The sequence below is a fragment of the Strix aluco genome, chromosome 22 (assembly GCF_031877795.1).
Source record: "Strix aluco isolate bStrAlu1 chromosome 22, bStrAlu1.hap1, whole genome shotgun sequence".
Taxonomy (NCBI): Eukaryota; Metazoa; Chordata; class Aves; order Strigiformes; family Strigidae; genus Strix; species Strix aluco.
This window is the reverse complement of record NC_133952.1, coordinates 2,464,905-2,484,890: the sequence shown is the minus strand read 5'-3', so window position 1 is coordinate 2,484,890 and position 19,986 is coordinate 2,464,905. Positions and strand designations below refer to the sequence as shown.

Here is a 19,986-nt window from a genome sequence, read left to right as displayed (position 1 = left end):
GTCAGCCCCCGAGCAGCCGTGGGATGGAGGATTGCAAATGCAGTTTCACAGCTCCCTGCTTGCTGAAGTAACCCGAAGCGTTTCACTTTAGAAAAGCCCCTTAGGAACCTGAGAGCGACGAGGCAGAAGTTTGTCAAACCCTGGCTCTGCCTCTTTCGGTTCTGTGCCGCCAGGCTGGGACAGCTTTTAGAAAGCGAAGAGGGGCACTTGACCCTCACCAGAGTCCCCCCTGCTTAGACTCCCTCTTCCCTCGGAAAGCTGCTGGCAGACGGGCTCTGCAGCTGCGGTGGCCGCGGAGCGGTGCCGCGGGATTTGCGCGGTGGGGCGGGGGGGGGGGGGGGCGGCGGGGGGCGGTGGCACTCCGCGGATCCTGCCGCTCACAAGCCCAGCTCCCAGCCCAGCAAAGCCGAGCTTGCTCCAGCTCTATGGCTAAATCGCCTTCGCCCTTCGCTCGGGCTGCGTCTCCCTCCTCCTCCTCCTCCTCCTCCTCCTCCTCCTCCTCCTCCTCCTCCTCCTCCTCCTCCCCGCTGTGATTATTTGCACAGGACATGTCTAGGACCTCCGGAGCACTTTTCGTTTGCTCCCCCCCGCGCTCGGTGGGATTCATCTGTCGCTCGGGAGGTTATTTTCAGCAGCCAGCCTTGCACCCGGGCAGACCGGCCGGAGGAGGAGCCCGGCGGTTCTGAGAGCGGCAGAGGAGGGATGCCGGCACCGGGCAGCGCAGCCGACCGGGGCTGAGCCGGCGGAGCCGAGGTGCCAGCCCGCCGGGGACGGGGTGGGGAGAGCTGCCCTGCTGCCTGCCCCCCAGCCCCGGGCTGCCTGCATGGCTCCTGGGCACGTCTCGGCTCGGGGGGGCTGCTGCTGCTGCTGAGCAACAACCCCCTGCTTGAAACTCAGCCTCAACTTAGCACAGCAAGGATGGCAACACTACCGGAGCTCCGGAGCTGCCCAGAGAGCCAGGGAACCTGGGTTTTGATTGCCGCTCTCTAATAAATGGGAGTAAAATGGAATTTCTTACCTGGGTTTTTCCTGCCTTGGTTCTACTGTGCACCCAACAGCACAGGTGTATCAGGTAAGAAAACGCCTTCTCGTTCTTTCTCAGACTGGCCTTAGCAGCCCTTCTTTCGGCGTGGCTGGGGTGACAAGTGCCAGCTCCGGCTGGAGCTGTTTCTCTTCCCCTGCCCGCGGCTCCCACTTTTGCCCTGGGATGTTCTCCATGGCAGGGCTACGACTGCTTGAGTGAGGGTTCGGTAGAAAAAGGGGTCTTGACTAAGAGTTTCCTCAACGTGCTCCATCTTTTCTTTTTTTTTTTTTTTCTTTCTTCTTTTTCTAGCAGAGGATGCACTTCTGCCAACTAACTGAGCAGCAGTTTCTTGGGTTAGTCAAGGGGTGTGTTTTTAACAGGGTGCCTGTGGAAGCCTTTTCCCGAGGGCACTCACTCCAAATTGGGGACAATCACTCTTTGTAACGGCACTGCACATCCCAGCGCAGCCTCATCCCCTTAAACAGCTCTGTAGGGGGCCCGCTTGAACATGAAACTCTCCCATAAAACCCAACACTGCCAGTGGGGCACTAACTGAACATCCTTGCTTAGGGCCTCCACAGGCACAATTTAAACCCCCAAAAAACAGACACTCCTTTCTAACGGGTTCATTAAGTCTCCTGAACTTGAGATAAGAGGAAGAGACGGGCAGAGATCTTAGTGGAGATCTGGTGAAGAACACCAATCATTCCTAAAAATCATGAATTGTAAAGATATATGTTTGCAATTCTCAGTCACATTTATTCTGAAGGTGTTAGCTAGGCAACCAGCTATGTTCTCTATATATTCTCTACAGATCTGGAGGCTGTATGTGGAGAAAGCTTGCCATGATTATGCAATGAAAATAGAAGGGGGAGTAAAAAAGAACTTGCTGCATGTAAAAACATGCCTACATCATCCAGTGCAGAGATGGTGTGGTGTTAAAGGGGTCTTCCTACTTCTACTTTATAGACATTATTAATAGCCTCAGAGGAGTATAAGAAGCAAAGTGGTAACTGTAGTAAGACAAAACATTGCTGTTATGGTTTTGGGAATTAATTAGTGAGATCTGATTTTTTCACTGGGAAGGAAAAGCATCTTGCATTAGAGGAAGTGTCAAGTCAACTGCTCTTATTCAGGACTGACATAATGATTTATCCAATGACCTTGAATCTGTTATCCAGGGTCAGATCCTGACACCCTCAAGCTCTGAAGCAACCCAGTGTTAAAGGCAGAGAAAATACTGCTTATGGCCTAAGGGCATCAGGGTCTTGCCCATAATTTTAATGATCCTGTTTCTCTATCTGCACTTCAGCTAGCATTAAGGATTTTGGTTGAAAAGTGATGTTTGAGTATAAAAGAAGGGAAAAAAGAATTTTAAGGAAGAGTCAGCCTTCTCAGCCTCTGTCTTCAAGGTCTGTTTCTAGGCACAGCAACTGCCAGGATATGTGCAACCTATAATTTGTTGGATAGATTATTTTATATTTGGATTAATTACCTAGTTACTTGACTTTCTTCCTCCAGTTACACAATAGTGATGAGTTGTTTGTTAGAAATATATATACTCGTGGCAGAGTAAGGCAAGGCAAATTACGGCTTGTGAAATTCCAGCTGTTCAGTTTGTAGTAGTTTTCCAAATATGCAAAAGTGTAAGACATTCAGCGGTCAGAGAAAGCTGCTCTGGTTAGTACAACGGTTTTCTGAAGATGCAGGATTAAGAGAGGCTATGGCAGAACATTGTTTATCTTGTGAAAAGTGAGTAACCTTGCTTCCATGTGTACTTTTGATGAGTTAAACAGAACTAAAACAAAATTTCATCCTTGCATCAGGAAAATTACTCAAACATAGATGACCTATGAAATAATTCCCCTTGAAAGGGCCCAAGAAGCACATTAACTTCCTTATTCTTCTTCCTTGGAGTTCTGTAATATGATATTACATATAATTATTTTGGTAAGTGATGCTTTTATGAAGAGCAGTATTTTATTAATACTGTGGTTTTATAATAATGGGCAAAACTGCCAATAGCTACATTTTATTGCTCTGATTTTGGTTTCTGAATGTCATGTGATTATGGTTATGATGACAGAGGCCATCCAACACCACCAGGTTCTCTGCTTGCGAGCTGTATGTGTATATTGACAGGTGTAAGCAAAACATATTCCAAACACCAAGAACATTTCAGCGAGTTCTGAACTCAGTGGTATGACATAAGACTTCCCAAAGGCAAAACTACCTATTAAAGTAATGTTAGGGTTTGGCACAGGAGGGAAGTGGGGAATACACGTAGCCTGCTTCCTCATGGCATTTTTGAATATCCTTTCAGGGTGCTTTAGAGAGCTGTATTTGAAGCAATCTCTCTGTCATGTGTGCTATTTGGCTGAAATGAGTGAGCCAAATGCAACTTAAGTCAGCACATCCTACTTATGCCAGTGCTGTTTTCAGGTAAACATTTTAAAAAAGTAGTATTTTTTGGTCTGCTTGAGGCAGTGATTAGTGGCAAGAAATTTGGCATTTAAATGATTGACAGCTCTTTGGGGCAAAGACTATAGCTTCCATTATTTTGTCAGAGTTGGATATGCTGTGGACGCTGAATGAGATCATCTGCTGAAATAGTGAAACATTTCTTCATTTGTGCGGGAAAGTGTACTATTGATACGAGTTTTGGGGTGCATGTCTGTACTTTGTCATTCTTCACTGAAAGAGGGTTTAATTCTCTAATTAAAAATAGGGGTATCTTTTATATTTAAGACTCTACTGTGTTAAATGACTTCTATACATTTGCATAGAATTGTCCTTCTGTTGTGTGTCTCCCTCAGCCTTTTCCTTCTATTCATGGAAACAGAGCAGCTTTAACATGTGAATATATGCAAAGAGTGGTCCATTTTCTGTAGCTTAAAACTCACAGAGAGGAAATAAGGGCTTTTATGTTCAAAAGGTTGCCATGAATTAAGCCTAATGCTTTTTCAATTACATTTTGAAATACAAAACATATTTACAGTGAGCTTCACTTGGAGTCAGGAATGGAAGATGGGAAGGCTACACACACTGCTCTGGATAATCCTGGAGTTTGACAGAGGCCAGATTGTTCACTGACCTTGCAGGATATTCCTTGTCTTTTTCCCAAGAAAAAGTTTTCTTGGGTGGCAATGACATCTGGGACATTTACCCCAAAAGATTGTCTCAGAGAAAATGAATTGTACTCCATCCCAGTCCTCAGTATCAGTCAAACTGGTATTTCCATCTACCAGGTTAAAAGATTTGTGTAACAATTATGTCACAGTCCCAAAAAGAATCAGGTTAGCCAATTTAAAGAAGAGACAGGAGATGCAAAAAGTGATTTTCCACATCTTACTGCTATACACGTTTGTCAAAAGGTTAGTGCACTCTCCCCACAAGTGTGACCTAAAATCAGTATCTCATTGGCCACTGACTTAAAGATGCTGCCGAGCTTTTGGCACTGCTCTGCAAAAATAATATTGCTAATGTTATCTCTTGCTCAGCTGCTGTAGTGCACTCATTCACGCAGAACATATAGATTGCCTCATTCCTTGGTGTAATTTAAATACTTAACAGATTTTTTCTAGTATATTGATAAATTTCTAGCAACCGTTTTCAAGCAGTGTTCTGGAAGATAGTGAAGACAGGCTAATACCTGACAAGCCCTTTAAAGATGTGCTGTCCACTGATGCTTCTCCTCCAGGTCACTCCACATTAGTAGAACGCAATGGTCCTGCAGCAGCTGGGAGAAAGATGGCAGCTCGAAACAAAAGGATTTTGGGATGTGTGTACTTTTTATCCTAGAACTGATAGTATTTGGCTCTGAAAGAGATGTACCACTTTGGCATTTGAGACTTATTGCTTGGAGCTGCTTTCCCTAACCTGTGTCAAGGACAGTTTTGTTAGGCAAAGAAGAACTTCATAGTTTTGCCAGGTTTATCAATGGCAATTTCCTCTCCCCTTTGTCTGGTGTGCAAGAGAACTCACTATTCTTTTAAACAGCAGTAATCTCTTTTCTACTGCTGATGAGCTCTGTTGAAGTTCTCACAACATTTGAACTCCAGATATTGACAGATGCAAATATATTCTCCAGAGTATCTGCTTGAAATGAGACGTGTACAGAGTCAGAGTGTGGATGAAAACCCATCTTCAGCTTTAGATTTGGGAATCCAGAGTGATATTAATACACATGACTATGCTGCCAGTCAGTCAGCTAGGCACCCCGCTCTGGCCTGGTGCAAAGTAAAGATAAGCTTTTTGACGTGCTGTTACACCCCTTGAATGTTACAAATCAATAGCTTAATTTTACAAAGTCCTTTTCTTACTAAAACAAGCTTTACAGCAGCTTACGTCAGGAAGCGAAGCTGCTGAATCAACTATTAGTAGTTTCCTTTCTTTTCATCTTTACTGCTTACTATGAAAAGTTAATCCCTTCCAATGTGTCTTTCTATGCTGGTCTTCCTTTTTCAGGTACAATAAATGAATAATATTTTAGGCCATATATAATCCCAACCACTTATCAAGGATGAACGAAATTATCCCACATCCTTCATGTAACTTTAAAGCACTGGATCTGATGTACAGAGGTCTAGAGGAATGGCACAAAGGAGTTACCACAAACTGCCTGTAAAGTGCCATGAAAATAAAAGTCTGTTTTCCAAAGTAATAATTTTTGACCGAGGACTGCTATACTATCTGCTAATAGTCACACTTCTGTCTTCATCAGATAAAAAACTAAAATATTATAGGTAGAATAATATTACTGAGTTTATTATTTCTCCTCTCCCTCAATATTTTTGAGGGACAAAAAAGAGGGGAATGGGAGATTTCTACTGTGCTGAAGGACCTGGAATGCCCTTAGACCTAAAGAGCACATATCAACTGACACAGGTAGAACTTGGACTCATTTCCACGATGCTGAATCATACACCCAAGTACACAGCCCCTGCTACATTAGTTCTTATGGCTGTATTATTTCTCTTGCTCCATCAGCCTCCATATCAGTCTGACAAAATGTAATTTGAAGAATATGGCTGTTTGAAGTGATCACTGGGTAGTTTACAATATAGGTGTACAGAATCACAGAAGGGTTGAGGTTGGAAAGGACCTCTGGAGGTCATCTGGTCCACCCCCAGCTCAAGCAGGGCCACCCAGAGCCAGTTGCCCAGGACCACGTTCATGTGGCATTGAAATATCGCCAAGGAGGGAGACCACAACCTCCCTCAGCAACCTGTGCCAGGGCTCAGTCACCCTCACAGTGAAAAAGTGTTTCCTGATGTTCAAGCAGAAGCTCCTGGCTTTCAGTTTGTGCCCATTGCCTCTGGTCCTGTCACTGGGCACCACTGCAAAGAGCCTCACTCTGCCGCCTTTACACCTTCCCTTCGTGTATTTACATACATTGATAAGGTCCCCCCCCCCGAGCTTCCTCTTCTTCAGGCTAAACAGTCCCAGCTCTCTCAGCTTTTGCTAATGTAAGAGATGCTCATCTCTTAATCATCTGCATGAAAAAAGCTTAATATTAGCAAAAGCTTTTGGTAACTCAGTGATAACTGTTTGTAAACGAAACTGTAGGTTATTCTGATTCACACTCTCTCATGTGAGCACCATGCTAGTTAGTGTGTGAGAGTGGCAGTAACTGAGTAAGAACAAATTTGTTGTCCATTTCAAAGAAATTTTAAAATGAACCAGTAGTATAAACATCAACAAAGTAAATCTAGCCATCAAATTATTTCAGCTGTAATACTTTAATAACCCCCACTGGTATTAAGTGCATATAGCTCCACTAACTTCAACACATTTGTTACGCTGATGATCTGACCCTAAGGCTTTATTAATAATAGAAACAAGATTCTTTTTAATTGTGTCATGGATATTTAAATAAAACTCCCTCTAGATTGTAATCTGCTTAAAACACATGGCAAGCTACAGCCCACAGTTTTTAACCCAACTCTCATCATTTTAACTTCCTTTTAGCTCTGTGTCTCTCCTTAATGCCATTAAAATAGAATAGTGACACAGGATAACTGCAGCATACTGTAAATGCTTTTTGAAAAAAGATGAGGCTCCTGGCAGTTCTTTTAGTGGCATTACTTCTTTTATAGCAAGTGACTGATTATAAGTCAGTTATCTGGGGATGAGTTCTGGATGCATGCAAGTAGCAATACCTATTGTGAAAGGGGGGCAGAAGAATTTGTTTTTATTATTTTTCTCGGGTATAGTACTCATAAATATACATGGTATTCTAATTTTACAACGACTTGTACCTAGCACTTGATCCTCCCATCCTCACAGGCTGGGCACGTAAGATCGGTCACTACGCTGTAGTCACCTTTTGACTTGAGTACTGTTTTCAAAACACTCTACAGGACTTGACTGCAGTTTTAGCAACAGGAGTCAAAAAGCACCATCTTTTACTGAAAAGGCAAAGAGATTTTAGGAAGATATATTAATTCAAGCGTATTCTAGTTATTTACTCTAATTATGAAAAGACTTAAAGTAACATTCTTACCTGTAAAAGGAGCTCAGATATTTTACTGATTAGGAATACCATTATGTATCTATGGCTGAGACTTACAAGTTACAAGTAAGTACATTTTGAAACAAAATACTTTCAACATAGTCTCATATTCTTTAATCTGCCAAGGCCTTAATTAAAAAAATTATTTGTTATCTGTATGAACTGATAGCCTTAGTATTTCCAAAAATAGGGTAGTGAATGTAAAAGAAAATAAATGAAAGAATTTCTGTACTGCAGCGTTTGATGGTATTGCAGAAGAAAGCCAGACCTTTAGCATCTTGCCAAATATTATGAAACTATAGTTTCATTTAAGTAAATACTGACAGTCGGATGATTGAAAGACCAGCACATAGAAAACAGCAGTCTGATAGAAAGAAGTGTTTATATAGTTGATGAGACCCAATAAAGAAGGAAAAAACTCTGTCAACCTCTGTTATAAATCTTCAAAGCCCTTGTCTAAATCAGTTACGTGATTCCAATTTATGTAGCTGAAAATACTGCTCTGTGCTTTCCAAGATCCTTACTCAGAAGAGGTATAGGAACCTGAGAAATATTTGAGATGAACATGCAACAGTGTGCTCATGGCAAGGAAACATTATAAATGCAATTTAATATATATCCCCAAATTTAACATTTTGCCCTGAACTATGAAGTTTCACTTTGGAGCAGCATTCCTGTGCTTTAAGGTCACTTAAGCTTTGACAGCTCCATTAATGCAAGTTTTCAGTGTCTCTGCAGCTCAGAACATACATTTATACATTGTAATCCCACAACTCCTTCCTTATATAATTGACTCCATACATGTTGGGCAGGAATTTTATGACTGGGGCAATCAAAGATTTTTCTTTCAGTCCCCTGTGAGAAGAACAGTTGGTTATTGTAGGATACTCTGCTACTGTGCTAGCAGTAACTGCATGTGCTGAGCTGAATGCCTAGACTGGCATATTTTGGAGAGAAAAAACATGTGCTTTATGTGGGTCAATGTCGCATGAACACTCCAAGAAAGTTATGTAAGTACCAAGGCAGAATATGTCTATGGTATATTATTCTGCAGCCTTTCATCAACGTTTAATGAGTTTCTCTTCTGTTACTAGTGATATATATCTCTCAAATGCCATATTTATTGCTGGACTTGGTGGAAGATGCCAAAACAGTGCTCAGACAGTTTTGATGTAGTACTTGCATTCAGATACTGGCCCTCTCAAACCACCGGCAATTTTTCTCTTTGCAAATAGTTGTGGTAGACGTTGTCACAGTCCTTCATTTCTCTATTCCTGTCATGTCAATCACAGTGCTGGCAAGAGGAATTGTGTGAGCAGGCACAAATCTTCCTGAAATGAAGTCTGTCAGCTCAGTTTAAACAGTTATGAAGACAATATAAGCTTGCCTTTGTTTATAAGAGATTATGGAATATCCATATAACTGCTTGTACTGGGAAGGTTGAGGCGCTGGCATCTGTCACGTGGTGGAAAATGGCAACAAGAAACTGTGCTGATGTGCTCAAGGAGCATTGCTGGATCAGAAAGAAGCATATGCCTAGCACCTGAGAAATGGAGCCTTATTTCTGGGAGGGGGACTGTGGCATGCTGCACAAATCTGACAGCAACACATCACCTCCCAAACAAAACCTACTGCCTGTTTGGTGGCTCATCAGGTCTCAGGAGCGACTACAAAGGGATGCGTGCGTTATGGCATCCCCCACGCCTGACCTGAGGACAGATGGCCAAACACCCACACTGCCTGACGCTGGCAAGCGCAGAACAGCACAAGCAGGTGAGCTGGGGCCCTCCCAGCGTGATGGAACCACCCCTGTATGCCCAAAGCTCTGGGGCACCTGCGGGAAGGTGGAGTGGGACCGAGACATTGCAGTGCTACCGATACCTCACTTACCACTCAAGAGCATGGACAAGAATGGCCCCAGATCCAGGCCCGTAGCCAGGACTCTTGCCCCTGCATTTCTAGGATCATGGAGCACACCTCAGGTTCCAGGACAATGCCCAAATCTTTCGGGCTCACCACTACGGGCAGCTCCTCACACTGCAGAACCAGGGGCCCCTCTCAAGGTTTGTGGAGGCTCCTGAGTCGCCTGGACCGTAGGCAGCCACCAATTTTGGCTCAGAAAGAGGGAGAACTACCAGGGCTTGGGCAGCATGGACAGCACCTCCTGAGTTCAGCGCCACAGCCGAGGTTTGGGTCCGGCCCATGGGCAGCTCCATGTTGGGTCGGGGCCATGGGGATGTCCCCTTTGGTGCTTCCATGCTTTCAGCTGTTCACTTTCTAAGCGAGATCTCCTTTTTGACCATCTCTTTGCAGTTTTCAGGTGCTTGTACACCTTCTATTAGCATTGCTTTTCATATTTCTGAGGCCCAATGGTACTTTTCACAGCATCAGAGATGTTAAATCCACATTCCAGCTGCGTAATTTTTACTGCTTTCCCATCACATTTGACAATACACCAGCCTTCTTGATCTCAGCTGTTCCATAGTGGTACGAGGAGCTCTCACAGCTGCTGTGTCCTGCTACCCAGATAGCTGCATTTCAGCATCCACAGATGCATTTTACGCAGTGTACAAAGTATCTTGGTTTCCCTCGTGTTTTCTTTACATTTCTAAATATATTTTTCCCCTACTGATTTTCTGAAAAGGAAAAACCTTAAAAAAGTATGTGCTTGTAATTCAGAAAGAGGCCATAGTCTTGCCTGAAATATGTTTTGGTTTAAACAGAAATATCTGAAATGGTTTTCCTATCTATATACACAGTATTTTTCCACTAAATTACCAATATAGCTGATTATACTGTAGGTGGTCTCTGGTGTAGAAGTCAATGTCTTCCATTTTCTGTTATTCTTCTGTTTGTAAACATGGCCAAGTTTTAAAAGATACTTATTCTTTTTACCTAGAGCTATGAACGACATCGGAGATTACATAGGTTCCAACATCGAAATATCCTGGTTACCCAACCTGGATGATTTAATGAAAGGGTATGCACGTAATTTCAGGCCTGGGATTGGAGGTGAGATTTTGAGAATAATGCCTCTTTTGTTTCTTACAATCCTTCTACCCTCTGGTGTTTATGTGAACTTCATCCTCTACATGATTAAAAGGTTGTGATTATCTATTACTTGGACACTGGAAATAAAAACAATCAACAATTTGCTTGATTTTGAAAAAAGACTGTACAACAGAACTAGCAATGCAGTCTTGTTGCTGATACAGTTCTTAAATCACTGGTATCTAAGTTGAAGGAATTTTGGATTACATTAAATGGTGATAATTTCTGCATTTGCTTGAAGCCATGCTGTCTTAAACTAGATCATGTGGTTTCCAGAAAGGATTCCATAATTTTCACTAGTTGTGATTATATCTCATGTCCTTTATCACTGAAGTGAGGTGTTCTGTTGGAAATTGAGGGTGCAATCTGTAAAAGGTTTAAATCTCTTGCTTTTAGGTAGATTTTACTTGGAAAGTGTATTTTATCTTGGAAAACACTTTTATGAATTCACTCTGTATGAAAGAATTAACAGTCTTGGGTCATCTATGTTTTTATAGGTACTATGATGATGTAAATCACCCCATTCAACCATTTTTTCTCAGGTCCTCCTGTTAATGTTGCTCTTGCAATTGAAGTAGCCAGCATCGACCACATCTCAGAAGTGAACATGGTATGTTATCAGTTAAACCTACCAAGTTGTGAATGTATGTACTGCAACGACAGGGAGTGTAGAAAACAAACTAAATAGAGACAGTTGATCCCCAACGGGTTTGAAGTGGAGAAATTACAACAAGGAGATGCTGCAAAGAACAAACATTGTATTTTAAGACACAGGCAGAGTCTCTTCTGGCAGACACTGGCAGTTACAAGAATCTAGCCATGTATAAGCCACTGAGATTTCTTACTACAGGGAGCAAGGTTGGATCTGTGCAGCACTTACTAATAGAAAGCCTAATTTTAAGCATTAATGCCAACTTCTGTTCAAATTCCTTTTCACCACAGATACTCCAAAAAGAAGCTAAGGGAACGATTGCTTGTGAGATGCTCCTCTTTTTTTGTGTAAAGACCTTTCAATAAAGCAGTGGAGTATAACAATTTACAAGTCACATAAACAAGCATAGGCATGGATTAACTGCATTTCTGAAACACAATAGATTTAATTTTAAAACCGGAACTTTTACTTTCCCTCCATCCTTTCCCTTTATTACAGATGCATAACTTCACCTGATTTTTTAGTTTTCTTTTAAAAAACCCTCAAAACCAGAAGCTGTACTTGTGGAGATACATAAACTGATTGTCTTCATTAAGACATGTACAGCCCTTGCAGCATGTTATATATAACACTGACATCAAATCACTTTTTGATATCTCGGGTTTATCCATGGTAGAAGCATATGACAGAAATTAAAATGCTTGTGCAGCTCTATGGTTGACTGAGTAAAAAAATACTTATTTGCACTGGAAGCAGTTAATACAGTTCTAGGGTAATACAATGACTTTTGACCAAGTCCCAAGACATCACTGTGTTTGTTTAGCATCACATTTTTATTGGGATTTCTCTTGTCATAGGAATATACCATGACGGTATTTTTGCACCAGAGCTGGCGAGATGACCGTCTGTCTTACAACCACACCAATGAAACTTTGGGCTTAGACAGCCGCTTTGTGGACAAGCTCTGGCTGCCAGATACTTTCATAGTAAATGCCAAGTCTGCCTGGTTCCATGATGTGACCGTGGAAAACAAACTTATCAGGCTCCAGCCAGATGGAGTCATTTTATACAGCATCAGGTGAGTGAGAAGAGTGCAAGTGTACTCTGACATGTATTAAGTTTTTGAACAGACTATAAAGCAATCATTCAGTTTGCCTAGGATGATTTCCTAAAATAATTATTAATTTTAAATGGAAGAAAGTACTGGTGACTGCTATCAGAGATCCCTTTGCTTTACAAGGATTACACTGCCAGGAAGGTATGTTGGGCAACACTAACACATTTTCCACTGCATAATCACTGAGTACTTCCAGAATGTCCTTAATGGGGGAGAAGCATCTCATAACTCTTTGGTCACCAGGCAAGGAGATGCTGAATACAAAGCAAAGATTCTGTTCCCCACTCTCACTGTTTTCTAAGGGAACTATGACCCTGATTTAGGCTCAACTTCCCCATCTTTTAAAGAGACAAAGTAGTATTTCCTCACTTTGGAAGAGTGTTCTTGCTAGAACTCAGTATTTAAAGTTAATTGTGTGATGTTCTGAAGAATAATGAGTGTGCACCTTGAAACTGTAAGTCTAAAGTCACCCTTAAGATATTGGTAGTGATCTTGGGGACAGTGGAAGGGAGCAGATTTGACTCAGAAAAGTCGTTTTTATTGTCAGAAGTAGCTGAAGCGTCCTCTGACATTAGAGAAGTCACCTGACCTTTCTTCAATTTCCCCCCGCCTTTGGCCTTCCCACAGACTTAGTAACAACCATAAGGATTTAGAAAATAATTCCCTGTATTAGTATTAAGGTTTCAAACTTTTCCATGTAGTCTTTTGAGTTCTGAGGAAAAGGCTCTATCTGAATGCAACTAACTGGTGTCCACATTGCTTGGAACAGGATTACCTCAACAGTGGCCTGTGACATGGACCTTTCCAAGTATCCAATGGATGAGCAAGAATGCATGTTGGATTTGGAGAGCTGTAAGGGCTGAGTACAGTGTTTTTTATAATCTGTATTTTGTTTAAAGCCTGCATATATGGTACTTAGCTTGCTGGAGCTTGCTGGAATGATTCTGCTTTAGTCAATGAAATGTAAGGGGTGCCTTAGGATTTAGAAATAAAGGGTGCAAACATGAATCCCTTCATTTTCTGTGCTGGGCACTAGACTATGGACTTTTCAATACCAGTTCAGCTCTGATCCAATTCAAAACTATAAGATCTAATCTAGTGAAGATGAACAACATATAGTCCTGCTGACAAATGTCTGGAACCTTGTGCTTGATGTAAAACCTAGTGCAATTGTGACAGTCACTAGCATTACTGAGGTTTGCATCAAATCTAGTGAGAATAACTAGAGAAACCCACAGGCAAAATTTGATGTGCTATTTTTTCTTTATGAGAAAACAGGAAAAAGAAAGAATTCCCTGCTTTTAATGAATGCCATCGTGACTAACCCCTATGTAGCTGTTTAGCTTGCTTGCCTAGGCACTCCAGTATCTGTTACACAGAAATCAATCAGAATACTGCATGGATTGGCTTAAATTCAGTTGTACTCACAAAGGAGGGTGAAAAATGAATTTCTATTTCATCCAACTTGTATTTTATCTATGATCAGTGTGTAATTCCCATGAACATTAATACTTTTGAATGAAGTTCACCACTGACAAGCAGGGGCTACCCAATCAATGATAATGAATCTGGCCTTTTGTGGGTTTTATATCGAGGAGTCTACAGGTCCTGAGGGTTCCAGAGATTTGTGAATAGCAGTTTCCGAGCAGATCCATTGGCCTATTGATGCAAGTTTCTCTTTTTCTTTTTTAGCACTGACTTTGTTTTCTAGGCAATTAACCACAATACCATTTTATCCTGTCAAAAATAGCAATCTACAGTTTTACTTATGTAATCACCAAATGCAGAGGCAGCAGACAGTGAACCAGCAATCAGTTCTCTTTCCCAGCAAGTCCTGCAGGGAGTTTTGGTGGTGGTTGAATTTTTTAATTGAATTTGAGGGGTTTGATTTCAGTGAAACAAACAGGTAGAAATAAAGCCTCTTTAAACAAATGAGTGGTTTAGTAGCAAATTGTCCATTAACAGCAAAACTAGCAAAGATTGATTTCCTATGGATTTGCATATTACATAAATCCCCTCGTACTTATCTCCCCCCTTCTCTCATGTCCCTGGTGCCCTGCACCTCTCCCTAGCAGTTATCTTCCACCTGCCACCCATGCCAAAGTGCAGGCATCAACAGGCTGATATACATGGCGATTGTCACACCAGCTGGTGACAATCAGAACGGACACGGGTCTGAGTTATACTGCTGGATCTCTAACTGGATGCACAAAGTCGATTTTCTGTTCTCTACACACTCATTTTTTACAAAACTTTCAAGAATCTAGAATTTCAAGAATCAAGAATTTTAAATCTTTACCTTTTTGTCATTTTGGTTTCAAAATATCAAGTTCAAAAGCTGTTAGGAGAACTGACAGAAAAACAACGCATAGGCAGCTTGCATAGACATTGTTTTCTTATTAAACTACTTCAAGCCTGGGGGAGGCCCTAACAGTTGTTTCCAAGAGTGGGGATTCACATGAACAATTCAGCTGTATACTTTACTTTCACGCAGTGTCCCTTTGTAAAAGCACTGTAGGGCTTGCACGGGGAGGTACAGAGCCAACTGAACACATCATTTTTGAGGACACTGGGGGAATTCCTGACAAAGGAGATCTGTTTCCCTGACACTGCCTGGCAGGTACAGAATACCTATCTCATAAAATCAGTGTTTGAATTTAGGGATAGACTTGCAGTACACAATTACACTGATCTACCTAGGCATAGATAGATTAGATTTGGTAGTTATTTTCTTTTACAATCAGAAATTTCTGTGACTCTGAGATCCAAGCACAGTGCAGGGTAAGTAGGCTAATTTGAGCGCTACAGTAACAGTTACTCTACTTTAAGTGAGTATGCAAATGAGTTTTTTGAGAGATAATTTGAATATTTCTCATGACACCGAAGTGCGTTGTGCCATAGCACATATTGCTAGTCAGTGTGAATCAACTTGGATTATTCTCCCTGTAGGAAAGCTACCCCAATGTGACACTGGCAGCATGGATGTTGCCAGGACAGTGAATTATCCAGACTGAATCACAGCATGTTTGCAATGGGACTGGTGAAAATCAGCATAGCAGAGGAATTAGAGGACTTTCACTATGAGTCCTCTAAGTTCTTAATTTCTTCCTCAAACTTTGTGTTTATTCAGCTTTCTTTTGGCAGATGGCTACTCTTCAGAGGACATCGTCTACCACTGGTCAGAAAACCAGGAGGAGATCCATGGGCTGGATAAGCTGCAGCTTGCTCAATTCACAATTACCAATTACCAGTTCACAACAGAAATGATGAACTTCAAATCTGGTAACAGGATCTGTTTTCAATTCAGGGACAGTATCTGACTTTCCTGCATAGGGAAACCTCCTATATCTATAATAGAAAATCCTTCTTCTTAAGTAACTAATTTAAGACCTGTCAGGTTTCTGATAAAGAGTTTTCTTTAGCCTACACTTGTAAAAAATGCCAACCTTTGCTGAGCCTTCAGGTAGCCACTGTAGCATATCATGTCCTTTAGCTCTGTATGTTTGACAAAATACTGCATGGAGTAGCCAGACAACACCTGATAAAACCCACTTGAGGTAGAGCTCACGCTTTCTTGACCTAATTTACAACTTCGGATAAAGGAAAATTTCCATTAGCCCTGATGTTATGAGGCTTATGACGTACAGTCAGATCATTCTAATTCTACCCAGTAGAAGTCAGTGGTGTGTGTGCGTATCACTGGGTTTATTGCAATGTTTGTAAAAGATTGGAGTAATTTCTTTCCTGCTGATTTTTCATCCTCTTTCATGTATTCAGATTCTCATTTATGCTGCACATCTCCTCTAAGCTCTTTTTTGAGTTTGAAATTAACTTGGCCTTTTAAAAAATCTAAATTTAGTATCTGGAGGACTTTCTACAGCAGATGATAAGACAGTACACATTTTGAAGCAATACTGTTATTCGAGAAGACTCATGATTTTATTTTCAGATCTGGCATTGATATGACCTGAGACAAATCACTTGACCTATTCTTAGCTAACAGTGCTGATGAGAACTGCAGTACCTCGTGCAGGGTTTATGAAGACTAATTGAACAACATTCAAAAAAGCTTTTTGTGATCCTTTCTGAAAGATATTTAAGAACGTAGATCTGTGTCATTATAGAAAATGTTATTTTGAATATCAGTTTAATTGTAATTCACTCAGTCAGAATCTTTCTTTGCCTGCTTTTTTTTCCAGCAGGTCAGTTTCCCAGGCTCAGTCTCCACTTCCACCTTCGGCGAAATCGAGGAGTTTACATCATTCAGTCTTACGTTCCTTCTATCTTACTAGTGGCCATGTCTTGGGTATCCTTCTGGATCAGTCAGTCAGCTGTGCCTGCCAGAGTGTCATTAGGTAAAACGGATCGTTTGGGGAACTAACGGGGAAGGGTATGCTGGAGTTGTAATTATGCTCTCTAATAATCCTCCTTTTCCATGAAGGTGCATTTATGAATACTATATTTACATCTGCAGAAGAGACAGTCCTTTAAAAGATTTCCCTCATGTTTTAATTTGCCATGCTATCAGAGCAGCTGCCTCAGTAAAGAACAGAAAATAACAGTCTAAAGATGGCTAAAAGCAATAGTGAATGTGAGGCAGATGTATGAAAGAATTGATCTGAAGGAACTGGGACAGTGACCAAAAAATGTTCCTAGAGCTTGTGGATCTGTTTGCCTGAGTAAGGGCTGCGAGTCCAGACACAAAAGTTTTTGAGGGTTAAGTCTTCTGGTTTTGTTTGTCTTGATCTAGAACAAAAGTGAGGAGAACGTGTTCAAGGCTGCCTTAGTCATACAAATGCACTGTCTTTCACAAGCTCCCCGCTTTTGAAAATTAGAAGCCACACTATTAAAGGGCTTCTACTGTGAAAATATTCCTCATCTTCAGGTTAGTAAATACAGTTATTATAGTGTACGCTTTGAAACCTAAACTAAATTTTCTCACACTACACTGCAGGTATAACTACTGTTCTTACTATGACTACGCTGATGGTCAGTGCCCGATCTTCGCTTCCGCGAGCATCTGCCATCAAGGCACTTGATGTTTACTTCTGGATTTGCTACGTGTTTGTCTTCGCTGCACTGGTAGAGTATGCATTTGCACATTTCAATGCTGACTACATGAAAAAGCAAAAGAACAAGATAAAAGCGAGAAGGCAGAGTGGAGAGGTCAGTAAGTGTAATACGGTGAATAACTTTGCAAAAGCAATCACCCTGCATTATGACCTTTTTTTACTATGGAAGCAAATTCTTCTACCCCTTTTGAAAAAGAAATATTAAAAAATTTCCTGGTTGATTCTTTTGCCATGTTAATATGACAAGCAAACAAACGCAACTCCTAATTTCCCCTCGCAGCATGGTTAACACTAAAGACAACATATTCTTACATGATTTGTTGCTGTATTGAAGATGGGAAATGGAGAATAAGAGAGGAGGAATAAGAAGAGAGGCAAAGTATGTCTTGAGATGGATTTGTATACCTTAAACTTTGAGAATATATTTAGACCCTTGGATATTTGTCCAGGCCTCAGTGTAAATTACAGTAACCTTGAGTTGCTCCCCTAGGGTCCATATTACATGAGATGGGGAAGAAAGGCCTTTTCTCAGAAGGTGTTCTTTATCAGCTGCTTCTGCTAAGACTCTCTTAGCTCTGCCACAGCATAATACAATGCTGTCAGCAAAACAAAAACTGTAGTCTTGAATGTTGTCCCCTGGAGATTACATTTTTTTTTACACCTAAACTGCCTGAGATAAATACAGGTATAATTAGCAGGGATATGAGTTATATAGATATGAAGCTCAGTGAAATTGAGCAAAGGAGTCCGGGGATGAAATTTCTTCCAGGAACTCCAGATGGCTTTGCTGCTTTCTTCATATATGTACATGCATGTTAGTGATGAAGCAGAGTGTATTGATTAAGGAACTTTTTTCCTGACAATTCACAATTTTTAGTCCAGGCCTACATATTTTTGAACTCTCTGGCACCTTGGGTATTATTTATGATTATTATTACTTCATTTTATTTAGCTGTAGCAGATACAACTGATCCGTATTAATTTTCAGTCCCATGTCCATGTTCTCTCAACTTTGACAAGAGCCTGAGAACTGCCTATTGGCTTTGGCCACACAATGGGATAACTCTCTCCTTAAAGTCAGTCAATTATTTTCAGTCAGGGAGCCTAAGCATGCTGTCCCAGTTGTGCCTTGGTAATTCGGAGCGTGTAAAGCTATAACCAGAATTAGACATGGTGGCACAGTCTTTCAGCAGTCCTTCTGCCAAAGCAAGTGATAAATACCATTCAGCCCTTATGGATCTCATAGGTATTTCACCCTGTTGGTCTCATGGCTAGCTTGGATGAAGTACACTACACCTTTACCCTATAAATTGCTATTATAGGTTCTCCTCTTTCCTTTGCAGATAAACGTGAAGAATGCCATTGTTCTGTTTTCCCTTTCCATAGCTGGTGTGAACCAGGAACTGGCCATTTCCAATAGGCAGCACCGAATTCCCAGAAGCCTACCTGGATCGTATGGCACAATAGAAATAGAAACTGGAGAGACAAAACGGCAGCACATAATGAAACTGGATAAAAAGAGTGGTCTGAAGTCCCTCTTTAAGCCCATTGATGCTGATACCATTGATATATATGCCAGAGCCGTGTTCCCAGCAGCCTTTGCAGCAGTCAATGTTATATACTGGGTTGCATACACAATGTAAAAAAAAAAAAAAAAAAAAAAAAATCATGCGAAGAGCTACAAATTGAACAATACCTATGGACTAAAAAAGCCTTGCTGAAACTGTATTGATCCATCTCTTTTCAAAATATTTTCCAATGAGCTTAAGACACTTCTAAAGTCAAGGAGGTTCTGCTATCAATTCCTACTAAAATCAGCAATTTATTACCGATCTGATTTGATACAGTAATAACTGTACTCTGCCAAACAATCCCAGCTCCTTATTTCCTGTATTACCATGAGACAATTTTTCATATGTACATATTTGCAGCAGAAGTAAATCTTAAATTACCACGGTTTTCCTCCACTTTAAGGGTTGATCGGTAATGAAGATTTGGCTTTTCACACTCAGATCATTTCCTTTTTTGTAATGGAAGAGCTAATTCCTCACTTCCACACATAAGTGATTTTCTGCATCTGGCCTTCTGTGGGATGGTCCAGGTTTAACAGTAGTGGTAAAGTTGGAGTTTTTAATCATAAAAATCTCACGAGCTAAGTAAAAGGGAATAGAGGGGAGTGGAGGCCTTTTCTTAAATTATTATTTGTCTTGGATAAAGTATTGAAACCATTTCAATGCTCTTAGTCACAGCATGAAATAAAATATACTACATAAAATTCTACTGGATTGTTAATAATGACTGTGTTACATTTCAGATCTAAGCTATTGAAATTTTAAACACTTAAACACAGTAATGTTTATTAGTTTACTAGACCCAAAAATAGATAAAAGTGATTTAGAAACACAGGGAAAGCTCAGGCTTCCTGTGTTAGATTGGGAAAAATTTTAAAGGTGCTTGGCAGTGAAGGAACTCAGACTCCATTTTCAGGAAGGACTTTAGAATTCATTCTGTTAATTTTCAGTGAAAGTCTACCATGTGTGCCTCTGAAAATATCCT

General features: G+C 40.9%; 1 protein-coding gene across 3 annotated transcripts; it reads left to right on the top strand.

Moving 5' to 3' along the window:
- The first annotated feature begins 492 nt into the window (after positions 1-492).
- GABRD (gamma-aminobutyric acid type A receptor subunit delta) lies at positions 493-19,708 on the top strand. Of its 3 annotated transcripts, none has more exons than XM_074848215.1 (9): positions 493-1,072; positions 10,438-10,550; positions 11,132-11,199; positions 12,099-12,319; positions 13,128-13,210; positions 15,503-15,640; positions 16,561-16,713; positions 17,313-17,524; positions 18,774-19,708. In XM_074848215.1, exons 1-9 carry the CDS (start codon positions 1,005-1,007, stop codon positions 19,071-19,073), a joined length of 1,356 nt encoding a protein of 451 aa, XP_074704316.1. In that variant the 5' UTR covers positions 493-1,004; the 3' UTR covers positions 19,074-19,708. The 3 variants fall into 3 exon arrangements, with proteins under 3 accessions (XP_074704316.1, XP_074704315.1, XP_074704317.1); XM_074848214.1 differs by having other exon boundaries at positions 494-1,072; positions 16,558-16,713; XM_074848216.1 differs by lacking the exon at positions 493-1,072 and having other exon boundaries at positions 11,087-11,199; positions 16,558-16,713.
- The last annotated feature ends 278 nt before the right edge of the window (positions 19,709-19,986 follow it).